The sequence below is a fragment of the Glycine max genome, chromosome 16, assembly GCF_000004515.6.
Source record: "Glycine max cultivar Williams 82 chromosome 16, Glycine_max_v4.0, whole genome shotgun sequence".
Lineage (NCBI taxonomy): Eukaryota > Viridiplantae > Streptophyta > Magnoliopsida > Fabales > Fabaceae > Glycine > Glycine max.
In genome coordinates, this window is record NC_038252.2 from 5,047,126 (window position 1) to 5,059,448 (window position 12,323).

General features: G+C 36.9%; 2 protein-coding genes across 2 annotated transcripts; one reads left to right on the top strand and one right to left on the bottom strand.

Moving 5' to 3' along the window:
• Window positions 1-1,900: 1,900 nt before the first annotated feature.
• On the bottom strand, window positions 1,901-7,401 carry LOC100807268 (uncharacterized). The gene is made up of 7 exons (XM_003548461.5): window positions 6,732-7,401; window positions 5,605-5,767; window positions 4,922-5,122; window positions 4,604-4,849; window positions 2,812-2,959; window positions 2,385-2,607; window positions 1,901-2,294 (listed from the first exon to the last, which is right to left on the bottom strand). The coding sequence occupies exons 1-7, from the start codon at window positions 7,027-7,029 to the stop codon at window positions 1,957-1,959; spliced, it is 1,617 nt and encodes a 538-aa protein (XP_003548509.1). The 5' UTR covers window positions 7,030-7,401; the 3' UTR covers window positions 1,901-1,956.
• Window positions 7,279-10,282, top strand: LOC100807802 (exocyst complex component EXO70B1). The gene has a single exon (XM_003548462.4). The coding sequence runs from the start codon at window positions 7,615-7,617 to the stop codon at window positions 9,754-9,756; it is 2,142 nt and encodes a 713-aa protein (XP_003548510.1). The 5' UTR covers window positions 7,279-7,614; the 3' UTR covers window positions 9,757-10,282.
• Window positions 10,283-12,323: the final 2,041 nt, after the last annotated feature.

A 12,323-nucleotide genomic window follows, 5' to 3' on the forward strand; every position in this document is an offset into this window, starting at 1 on the left:
TATTCTGAAAGTGTCCTCTAATGTTTACAGTTCATTTCTCCCTTTATCTCTGCTATTGTTGCCTCTGAAATTTACACTTTGGATACACATTTCCAACTCAAGTCTCAGTGTCTCACTACTCTTTTCATGTCAGATTTGAAAAAAACACAGAACCTACTCCTTGTAGCTTCTGCTTAACGAATATCCATTATTGAAAAACACGTTTCCAAATTCACACTTAATTGATGGAAATGATACTTTAGTTAATATACTTATTAATTTTAGATGATATGTGGTTTATGACACTTTTTGAGGGTGAAAGATTATTAAGTAGAGGCGTGTGGTTTATCTGTCAACTAAATTTATAAAAATGTTGCAGAGTATTTTAATAAAATAAAACTATTATTGAGGTGGCAAGCTAGTAAAGTGATACAAGGCTACACAGGGGTACCTAATTCTATTTACATTACAGTTCACAGATTAATTTGTCTGTAAGATAAAACAAAAATTTCATCATCTTTGTTTTTGGTATACTTTGACTGTTAGAGACAATTTTGTCTTCTCTCCGAAGGACCAATGAATCTTGTTTGCCTCCAGTGAAGGCTGAATTGTATTATGCTTTGGTTGTTTAACTGTCACTACAGTACCGCATCGACTGCATCTGTAAAACTTCCATGGTTTATCTACAACCAGACAGGCAACCACATCAATTGTCCCATTGGAGACATCTAAGACAGTTGGAACTATATAGAGAAGATTAACAAATTGAGAAATGATCCAAATTTTTACTTCATTCCTCTCACCTACCTTGCAATGTTGCAAAGATGATAAGTCATAAATCTGCATCATTGAAATGTCGTAGCATTTATATTTGTATAAAGCTTTTAATCCTACACAAGTCAGTGTAGTGTAATGAAATATTGTCACCTTGATAGTCAATTTGTAGAAAAGGATGCTACATTTGTCTTTTAACTACCAACAACGGTTGGATTATCCGACTGACTGATTGATGGTCTTGTCTGTTTGAGGTTCAGTGCTTATGCATGTAAGGATTCATTAACAACTCTATCCTATTAGTATACTATCAATGTTTTGTATTTCCCAGGTCATCTCCATATTGATTTGTTTATGAAGTTTTGTAATTGTCTGCTATGTTAACTGCAGTGGTGGTTATAATTTTCCAATGTTGTGGCCTTCATCACCACCCGTGAATTTTATTTCTTTCAAGCATCTTAATCAGCAAAGTTTGCTGTTTTGGTCAATCATGTTTGATTTTTTTTTTTATTATCGACAAGTGTTAATTATTTGTTTGTTAGGTTTTTATCAGCTGGAGGGATCGAATCCCTGACATTTTCCTCCTTTCCTTCCTTCTTAACCACCCAATCATGTTTAATAGATAGCTCAAAAGCTGGCTTCATTCATTTTGCTATTAATCAAGATGTGGAGACTATTTTCATTCTGTTGTTGATTCATTGGACCCGGTACTGTACTACCCTGCAAAATGCTAGAACAATCTGAATTTTGGGAAAGCACAAATGATTAAGGAATCCATGCGCATGGCTAGGGTTTTGTCGTAAAACCAGAGGGTCTTGTAGTATTGTCATCTGATCTTGCTATCTTCTAAACATCATAACAACATTTGTGAATTTCATCTGCAATTCTCGACATCCAACAGGTTCAGCAGTGTCAACCAACTTGACGGAATGTGAAAAGATTTGTACTAAGCTGATAACCATACACTACCACTGAGCCTAATTGAGAGTTTCATTTCTTTCTTCATTTTATATCTTAAACCATATATAACTTCAACACTCAAAATTTCATTTTTAAAGCTATATATAACTTGTTTGGTTACATTTAAATTGACAGATGTACTAAAAAGAAAACTCAAATAGTGAAAAGAATGACTTAACAAATTCTATACTAATAAATTATGTTTATACCATAAAGAATACAATGAAATGTGTCTTCCAAACGCTACAAATTGAATGTGACGGTTCTCTCAACATTTTTCCTTGTACTACAGTAATTTTGAAGGGAATCATAATCAACTGTGCCAAGACCAGACAGTTTGATGCCATAGGCAGCAAGACGGCTGATATCCTTTGGAATAGGTGACTGCCATAAGCCATCCCACCAGCCAGGAGGGAGAAGTGGTGTGAAAGCGCATTGGTTGGTCTGGTTATGACAACTCAATGGTCCGGCATATCTGTTCCACACATGGCCCCAACCAACTTGATTCTTTAAACCTTCAGTCAACATAGTACTCTGGAAACTGCTCAAAAATGAAAAACTTGAACTAGACGAGTTGTCTCCTGAAGAAAATAGTTTTTGGATGCTTCAGTGGTATGTTTGAAGAAACAAGTAACAACAAATAATACAAGGGGTGGGGGAAATGCATGTACCCAGATTGCGTGTTGCAGCCAGTGCAGCGATTAGTTGAGCATAGGTAGTTCCAACGCGCCGATGAGCTCCAGAGACAACAGCATATTTAGCTCGAGATGCAAGAAAAAAATCCACAAAAGCAACCCATCTGGGTGCTGGACCCCAATCCTTCACTCTAAAATCTAACTTGGGCAAACCTTCAAAGATATTTCCTTTGAACTTTTCATAATCAAAATAAAGAACCTGGTCAAAAAGGCACCCAAATATCATGTTCAGACAGTAAGCAATAAAAAAACTAGATAATGAAGAAAACAAGTATTTACTACAGCAGATAGCCTGTTCTAATTTCAGTGCAGTAATTTCCATTGTTACTAATAAAAACAATTTTTAGCATTAAGAGTGGCATATTGTTGTACTCAAGATTCAAACCGTGAACTGAAAACTTACCTGTGCAAATTCGCTTATGTTGGGCATGATACTTTTAACAAGAGAAGGTGTATCTGACACCACAACCACCTTTGGTCTAGAAGTTAGGTGCTGACTCTCTATGACTTTTTTGATGCAATGCAATGCAGCCTGTACAGCTCTTATGGACCTTGAAATGACAGAAATAGCATCAATCAGTTAAAGACACCCTGCGAGAAGGTTGAACCACATGCAATTCCAAAAAATAAATAAAAAAACAGAAAAAGTTGGGATGTCAAATACGCATGATACAATATGTGCTTTTCTGAAGGGTGAAAGATACCTAATGCCATTTTATTATAAGGCTAAGTTTTTTTTTGTTTTATGCTTTTTAGTTTATATATTATTTGCATATGTACATACTGTTATGCCATTCAAGAGGCTAAATTATTTGGCATCTTCAAACAGAAATATCATGTTAGATAAATGTTTAAAGGCCCTAACACCCAAAGCCTATGCTTCAACAGTGAACAAAATGATTAAGTTAATAGTGGATGTTCTTTCATCAGACTTTTTCTTCTTATTTATCTGGTAGCTGAATTGGTACACAGAACTCCATGGAGTCAGAGATAAAGATATTAGCAAAAAGTAATAGAAACCCAGATTGCATAAAGTATGCTATCTGACTTGGCAATATTTTGTTTGGCTTGTTGGATGAGTTCTGTCCGGGATAAGTGGACTTGTTTGAACAGTAATTTTAAAACTACTTTAAGATTTGCATGGTGCCAATGATTTGGGGACAGGAGGAGAGGAGTCGAAGGCAATTATATCTCATATCTAATGCATATTTAAAATTTAGATATTTTTTCTCGTGTTGTGGTTGAAAGATACCAGGGCCCAAATGAGCACATCAACTAAATATATCAAGTGTGTGCTGTATCACACATTAAGAGTTTTGTAAGAGGAAACCTATCATCACGTTGAAAAGAGGTCCATACATGTGTGTATGAGAAGTTGACAAAAATGTGTCAAACAAATGGTTAGGGGTCCATCTATGTAAGCATCTGTGAAGGCTGGAGATGTTTCAATAGGGACAAGGAGTTCCTCTTTCATCAATATAGGGCATGTGTTTAGAACAATTCCAAAGAAAGACAAAACAGAGATTGCCTTGATGTAGAAATTTAATTGTCTATCGTATACACACATGTAATATAACTATATATAAGTCCCAGAGTGAGGGCCATAAACAAAATATAAATGAGTTTGATGTAAGAAAGGGGAAAAAAGAAAGAAAAAGAGGTTGAGCATTATGTATACATATATAGAGGAATTAGATGAAATTACTGATGGAAAAACCCACTCTATTAAATAGAAGACAAGAGTATATTAATCAGCAAGTAAAAATGAAATAAAATAGAAGACAACTGAACAGAATCAAAATACGGTCACTATTCTCATGTAGATATATGGGGAAGAAACAGAAATTGATGATACCAACCCCAAACCACAAGCTTGTTGCTATTCCTAATTATAATTTGTTTCATGTCGGAATAGATAAAGCCGAGAAGGAATATCAAATGCTAGCTAGCTTAGCTTCTAATATACTTATCATTGTGTTTATGCTGTTTTTTTTTTTTTTTATCATTGTCCAATGCAAATATCAGATTTCAATTCTCATTATTAAAGCTACCACCTAGTTCACTTGATATTTATTGAAAAGGTAAATAACTTAATAAGAAACATTGACCATATAACAGTAGGCTTCACCAGCCTCATTCCTCAATCAAGCATGATAGTTCCCATTCAATGATATTAGAGTGTAATTATATATTACCTATTCATAAGCATCCGCATATGCAATGAGATGTCAGGATTCTCCTCACCACCAATAACCCAATTGACAGCTGCTTCAACATCTTTTGAAGGAGATATGAGAACTCTCAAGAGCTCTCCAAATACATTCGGCTGAGATCCCAGAACTTGTGGATCACCAAATAAATCAAAAGCAGCAATCCTCATCTGAGAGTGTATATTTTTCAAGAAAAATTGAGCTGCCACAGCATCTGTAGTTCCTTGAAACCTAAAATATAAGGTTCATAGTCATTATATGATACTTGAAAGACTGATAAGTAGAAAAACCATGTGACTTTACCATATGATAGGTTGCTTCCATTCCTTCCAATTGCTACAGAGGACATTTGTTTGAGCAGGCTTTTCAAAATCATCAGTCCTCATAACCAGTTGCCTCCCATATTTGCTTTCACAAAGATTTTGTCTCCACAGATGTTTTATTTCATTCATGGTAAAGGTAAAGTTGGAATAAGAAATGTAATCCCCAAAAGGATATTTGCCTCTGAAATATATAACCAAGGTGATAATCAGATATTGGAAAGATAAATATAGACGCTAAATTGCAAGATCAAAGCAGTTCCACAGATCCATCAATGGCAGACTGCTAGGTTTTCAGTTTTCACATCTCAGTGGCTGTAAACATATGTAATGTGTCAAACGTAGATGAATATAAGTTGCCATTCAAATATTGCAAAAATGTTTCTGGAACAATATGTCAAGGTATGCTTAAAAATTAACACAGTTATTAAGACCCATAGGAAGTAGATGTTCTAAAGGTAGCTAAGGTATCTCCTTAAGATTAAGGGTGAATGATTCAGATATTAGTTTTCTATAGAATTTATCATGCAGAACTAATCCCTGAATTTGAGCCACCATTTTTAAAGAGATACCGCCAAACTAACCCTAAAAGAAATTTCAGGCATCAATTAAAAAAGGTTAGCTCTTAAAAATGAAAAAGAAAGGCTTGGGAAAGAACCAATATGCCTGGTTTGGCCAATGATCAAGGACCGGTTTAGCATTATACTCAGTGCTGCAGCAGTTAAGACCTTGTACATTTCATTCCCAAAACCAGCCTCAGCAGTCTTTCCAAGAACAAATCCATGACTACAGAACTGCTCTGGGGGCAAATCCCTGATTCTTGAAGCACCTGTTACAAAAAATTTCAATGTATTCTGATTCAAGAACTGTTTTTGCAGAAGCACATGGTTCCTATTTATTCACACATTTATGTCATAAATCTAACAGAGAGGTGCAGAACTCTGGCTTTAGATTATTTTCAGAAAAACAAAAAGTAAACTAGAATAATGAAAAAATAGCCTAGATCATTACCAGCCATGATCCATAAACTAGCAGGTGCATCCTTTTAGAACAGAGCAATTGTCTTTAGCGTGAACTAGATATGTAATGATTGAAAGGCAGTAATATGAGCCCTAAACGCTAAGCATCTAAAAAAGATAGTTTTTTTGTTGAAAAAGAAAGTATATATTACACAAAATTTAGCATCTATTAGATACTTAGATAATTTAAGCAATTAAAATCAGTCCTTAAAAAACCCGACAATAATGGCTTATAAGAAAAGCTGATAGCAATTATCCAAACCGAAGTGACATACTACAGTAATCAAAAACACAAAAACTACTCACTATCAAAACTCTGTAATTTGTCGTCAAAAAACAAGAGACTATCTCTTAAACATGTTAAAAGCATTCTTTTGGTTTATAAATTTGGCATCTTTAATCAAAAACAACAAAACAACAAACAACAGAAATATGGACACAACACTACCAAGTAGTACCAACAAGCTCGCATGATATTTATTCATTTAAAATAATTCATGCCTTAAAAAAGAAACTTAAAAAACAATAGCTATTCCTTAAAACGGAGAAACTCAAAAACAGTCCCTGTAAGATTCTCATGCTATTAAAGAACATAATTAATAGAAATGGTAAATTAAACTCAGAACAAGTATCAGGAGTTATAAGGTTCGATTGGGGGAAAAAGGAAAAGGGAGGGAGGAAAATGGAGCGGGTTGGATTTCTCCGCTAACAAAAAAATTAACAATTAACAATTAATATTTGCTAATAAAAAAAAAACTCAGAACAAGTAACTACCGTTCAGATCGAAGTGGTCCTCGATAATTCTCCTCACTCTCAGCGTCTCCTTCCCGACAACACCAGCTTCGAAATCCTTCCCCATCTCCTCCACCGCCGCGCACGGCTTCTCTCCGCCGCCGTTCAAACTCGAGCTGTTCGAATCTCCGAGCTCGATTTTTTTCGGAAAATCAACCGTGATCGGAGGATCCAACGGCCTCAGCGCCAACATAAACAATCCCAAACCTGTCACCGTCGCACACAAAACCAAAAACGGTTGCAACAGCATTCGCCTCTTTCTACCTCCGCCATATCTCATTCTCTTTAACTTTATCTCTATCTCTCTCTCACTTCAATTTCTGTTTTTATTTTTATTTTTTTGAAGTTATCAACTTCAATTATTGAGCTAAGCTAAGCTTCCTGTTATGCCGGATCTGAAGAGTTATGTCTCAAATCTGAATCGCTCTTTGTTTAGCATCACGCGTAGCACCGAGATTTCCCGGGTTTGAATCCGACCCGAAAGCTTGTCATATTGTTACGACCCGAACCCGTTCGTTCGTGTGCGTGGCGCGCATTACGCACCGCCTCCGACAAACATGGCAATAATAAAAAGCGCAAAGGTTCTCTCTCTCTCTCTCTCTCGCTTTCAATGAACCGTAGTTAGTGATACGCACAATCGAGAAAAGAATAAGAAACGTCAACGGTCAACCACTCAACCCTCACAATAAAAGGACAGAAAAAAATTAGTTAATTAATATTTATTTTATTCAAAGAGAAAATCAAACGGATGATTCTCCTCAGCGTGCGTATTTGTCATTTGTAAACGCCTTTATTTTTTCTTTCTTTCGCCGAGGAGGGAAACATAACCGTCAACGTAACTTCTTCTCCTTCTTCTTCCATCATCATGGAGAATCATGATAACCTTGCAGAGAAAGAGAATTCGGCTACTAACATAACCGAAGAGACGCTACCTTCTTCTCCTTCGATCACCGATCATGAAGAAGCTGATCCCAAACCTGATGATGATCATGGTGCTGAAGCCACCGCCCAAGCTGAACCATCGTCTCCAAAGAAAGATGAGGAGGAGGCAGAGGCAGAGAAGAAAGAAGAAACCGCGTCTCCTCCGCCAAGCCTTGAGAAAGTTTCAGAAGAGATTGACCTGTTTCTCGTGACTCTGCCGAAGAAAAACGACGATGAAAATGCTGCGGAGAAGAATTTTGAGATTCCTGGCTTTTTTGAGAGATACACGGATCTGGTGGAGAAGAAGATAGCCAAATATGATGCGGAAGGGAAGGCGAAATGGGGAGAGGTGGCGGAGGAAGATTCGTGGTTGCTTGAAACCGCGAATCGGGTTTCGAAGCTGATGATGTTGCTGAATCATCATCATCATCATCTTGTTGAACCGGAGGAGGAGGAGAAAGAGAACGACGGTGGAAATGGAAAAGGAAAAGGAAAAGACTCGCTGGTGAATCGCGTTGCATCGATTCACCAGCGTGTGATGTCGTATTTGGAGGAGGACTTCAGATTTCTGATGGAAGAATGTAGAATCCCAATCGAATTAGATCCAGGAGGCAATAATAATAACAATGACACCAAAGGGAAACAACAACAACAACAACAGGTTTCATCATCGGAACAAGAAGAGGTGAAGAAAGACCAAGAAGGCGAAATCGACGAAAGTTTCCCGGGTTACTCTGAGGAGACAATTGCCAGCTTGAGCAAGATCGCCGGCGAGATGTTACCCGGCGGCTACGAATCGGAGTGCTGCCAGGTGTACATCATCTCGCGGAGGAACGCGTTCGAGGAGGTTCGCAAGAAGCTAGGGCTGGAGAGGATCAGCATCGACGACATGGTTCTGAAGGTGCAGTGGGAAACTCTCGCCGCGAACATGATCCCTGCCTGGATCAACACTCTCAAGCAGTGCGCGGCGGTGTACTTCCCCGGCGAGCGAAGGCTCGCCGAGGCCGTGTTTGCCAGCAGCCCCTCCGTCTCGGCGGGGCTCTTCGGTAGCCTCTCCCGCGGAGTTGTGATCCAGCTCCTCAACTTTGCGGAGGGCGCCGCCATGACCAAGCGCGCCGCCGAGAAGCTCTTCAAGCTCCTCGACATGTACGAGAGCCTCCGGGAGGTCATCCCAAAAGTCAACGGACTATTCCCGGATGAGTCCGTGGAGGAACTGAAGACGGAGATGAATGTCGCCAAGTCGCGACTAGGCGAGGCCGCCATCTTCATCTTCAGTGACCTAGAAAACCAGATCAAACTGGAGACCGCGAAAAGCGCGGTCCCCGGCGGAGCAGTGCACCCCCTCACACGCTACATAATGAACTACCTGAGCGTAGCGGGAGACTACAAAGAAACCCTAGAACAAGTCTTCAAAGACCATTCCAAGATCGAACGTGCAGACTCCACCAGCAGGCCGCACAGCGAAAACGACGGCGTTCCGGAGAAGCAAGCATCGTCACCGTTCGCAGGGCAGGTTCTCCGAGTCATGGACTTGCTAGACTCAAGCCTAGAAGGTAAAGGGCGTTTATACAAAGACGTTGCACTGAGCAATTTCTTCATGATGAACAACGGAAGGTACATTCTGCAGAAGATAAAAGGATCAAGCGAGATGAGCCAGGTGATGGGTGACACGTGGATAAGGAAGAAATCTTCTGAACTTAGAACATACCACAAGAACTACCAGAGAGAAACGTGGAACAGGGTGCTACAGTTTCTGAACCCGGAAGGGTTGAACGTGAACGGGAAGGTGCACAAGCCGGTGCTGAAGGAGAGGTTCAAGAGCTTCAATGCGTTGTTCGATGAGATTCACAGGACGCAGAGCTCGTGGGTGGTGAAGGACGAGCAACTTCAGTCGGAGCTTAGGGTTTCGATCTCGGGAGTGGTGGTTCCGGCCTACAGGGCCTTCATTGGGAGGTTTGCGCAGATCTTTGACCCAGGAAGACAGACTGAGAAGTACATAAAGTACCAACCTGAAGATATTGAGACCTACATTGATGAGTTGTTTGAAGGGAAACCTCACCAGTCCATTGCTAGAAGGAGAACATAATTAACCTTCAATCAATGATCAATCAACTCAATCCCCCATGCATCACCACCCAGTACATATCGTTTTTACCTTCTTCTTTTTTATATTACTTATATTTTTTCTACTTTGAAGCAAAAATAAAATTCGAAAACAGCTGCAAAAAAGAAGAAAGAGGCATTGTGCAATGTAATGCACGTAGGCCTGCATAATGAATTGCATTGCTTTCGTACGTGATCGTGTGTTGTTATCTTATTAGAAGATGAGTGGAGGTTGATCTTGTGAATTTGTTTTTGCTTTTGTTTGTATGGAGGAGATATTAAATCAAGTTATTTGTTCAATTGAGAATGGACATCATTCGTTATTTTCTGTTGCATCGATTTCTATATATGCTTTATTTTTATTATTCTCTTTAGAGTTTATCTGATACTCCAAAAAATGTTGGAAGTTTTGATACAGTTGATTTTTTTAATCAATAAAATGACATGTCGTCTATCATCTCGTTAATTAAAAGAACTTTTGTTTTTTTTTTTCAAATTAGTCAATGATTAATTAAAATATTTTAAAAAATAAAATTGTAACTATTTTAAATTAAAAATAGGTTTGAAAGTCTAAACCCTAGAAAATAATATCTTTTACGCGTTCTTTCCAAAGACAAGAAACGTTTAACACAGCCACTCGCAAGCAATTTTAATTTTTTTGGAGATTTATTGTAATGCTATATCTAATTTGTTATGATCTATAAATGCAAAACTCTAATATGCATGTTTGTTGTTTGCCCTGTATTTTTTTCATTTAAACAAGAATTTAATCTCAATATATTAATTTTTTACTGTTATCTAATCATATATTTGAATTATTTTAAAAAATAAATAAATTTATCATATATGATACATAAATTATAACTGGATTACGGTGTAAAAAAATTTATATTATCTGTGTATGATATTTTTCTCTTTAAACAATGGGATTTACCTATTTGAACAAAAAAATGACAAGGATAAAACAAATAGGCACACGGCACACATAAATGCTTTTATGTGGGAGGTATAGCACTATATTTCATTGCATACATATGTAGGAGGTATAACACTATATTTGGTAACGTGGGACAACTAGAGTTGTTCATGTGTTTTAAGTATCCAACTCAACTAAAGTTCGGTAAAATTGATATTTGTTGAATTCTTTTCGGGCTTTTATTCAATTATGAGAGACTATAAAATATTTATTTTTATATACTCAAAATTTTTAATTGTGTTGGTGAGTTATCAGTGATTGCTAATTAGTCATTTACTAATCTTTAACCCTTATTTTTTATGGTGTTTATTAAGAACAATTTCTCTCAAATCACTCAAGCCCTAAATCCCCAATTCTCTAATATGTCATTGCCTTTTTCTCTTTCCCTTTCAGATCACCTTCGTTTACACTTCCAACTATGGAAGCAGTGTTCGAGTGTTGTGCTCTGATCTTGTCCATTTGTGAGATAGTTCTAGAATCTCAATCCCAATTGTTGTTACCCTTTCTTCCCCCGTTTACTTGGACTAGATATCATATTTGGAAGCATTGTTTTCTCATGTTAAAGATACAACATTCATAATATCCTTTTGAATATTAGGCCACTAGTTTGAGATTTTCACGAGTCTTTTTTATAACCTTATTAATCTCTTCATTATGATTAACAAGAAAATTATCTTGATTTTGTGAATAAAATGATTCATCATGACCACAAAATGTCAACCATTGTCTCAATAAAAATTAAATACAATCAATTAGTGTTGTCAAATAAATCTTATATTCTCTTTTCATTAGTGTGATGGAGAAAGAGAGAGAGAGGATGTGTGGGAGAGATGAGATAGAGTGAGCAAGAGATAAAACAAGTGGAAGAGAGATAAGCAAGACAAAGATGAGATGGGACGCGGTCATCGTAGTAGTGGCTGTTGCAATGGCCTCCTAGGGCACAAGGTGAGAACTAAGAAGGGAAGAGTGAGAAGTAGTAGGAGGAGGAAAAAGAATGCAATAAAAGGCCGGTGTGAATTTGGAGGAGATCGAAGTGGAAGAGACAAACAAAGAAGTTGATGGAGGTTATTGAGGTAGGAAAGACAGTTTTTTTTTTTTTTATTTGTGGGAATTAAAGACAATATTAGAAGATTTAAAATAAATTATGCATGTTGTTCAATAAATTAAGCTAAATTCCTTCAAGGGAAAGACAAAGAGGTTGAAAGAAAAAGATAAAAAGAGTTTGAAGATTAAGAAATCAACTTTGGACAATGGAAGAGAGAATGAGTTATTTTTTTAGTGAATTTTGGGAGTTTAAAACCTTTGTAAAATATGTTTTAAAATATTGTTCATTAATATAAATTTTAGGAGTTTAATGTTGTCATATATCTTATTTCTAAAGAAGATACATTTGGTAGGCACGTAAATTTTTTTTTTTTACAACGCTGATTTTAAGGATCAAAATGAATATTTTCAAGTTAGATGACTAAAAAATGTCACTTTTTATATTTGACAACTAAAAAATATTTTTAAATTTTGAGACTGAAAAAATTATTTTAAAATTTGAGAAATTAAAAATATGACTTATTTTGAAA

Bases quoted from the DNA above. Each gene is read 5' to 3' on its own strand.
- LOC100807268 (XM_003548461.5), bottom strand. From the start codon at position 7,029: ATGAGATATGGCGGAGGTAGAAAGAGGCGAATGCTGTTGCAACCGTTT. The intron at 5,768-6,731 runs GTAGTTACTTGT...TTTTTGTAACAG, and splicing joins GGACCACTTCGATCTGAACG to GTGCTTCAAGAATCAGGGAT. The intron at 2,608-2,811 runs GTAAGTTTTCAG...CTTTTTGACCAG, and splicing joins ACATAAGCGAATTTGCACAG to GTTCTTTATTTTGATTATGA.
- LOC100807802 (XM_003548462.4), top strand. From the start codon at position 7,615: ATGGAGAATCATGATAACCTTGCAGAGAAAGAGAATTCGGCTACTAAC.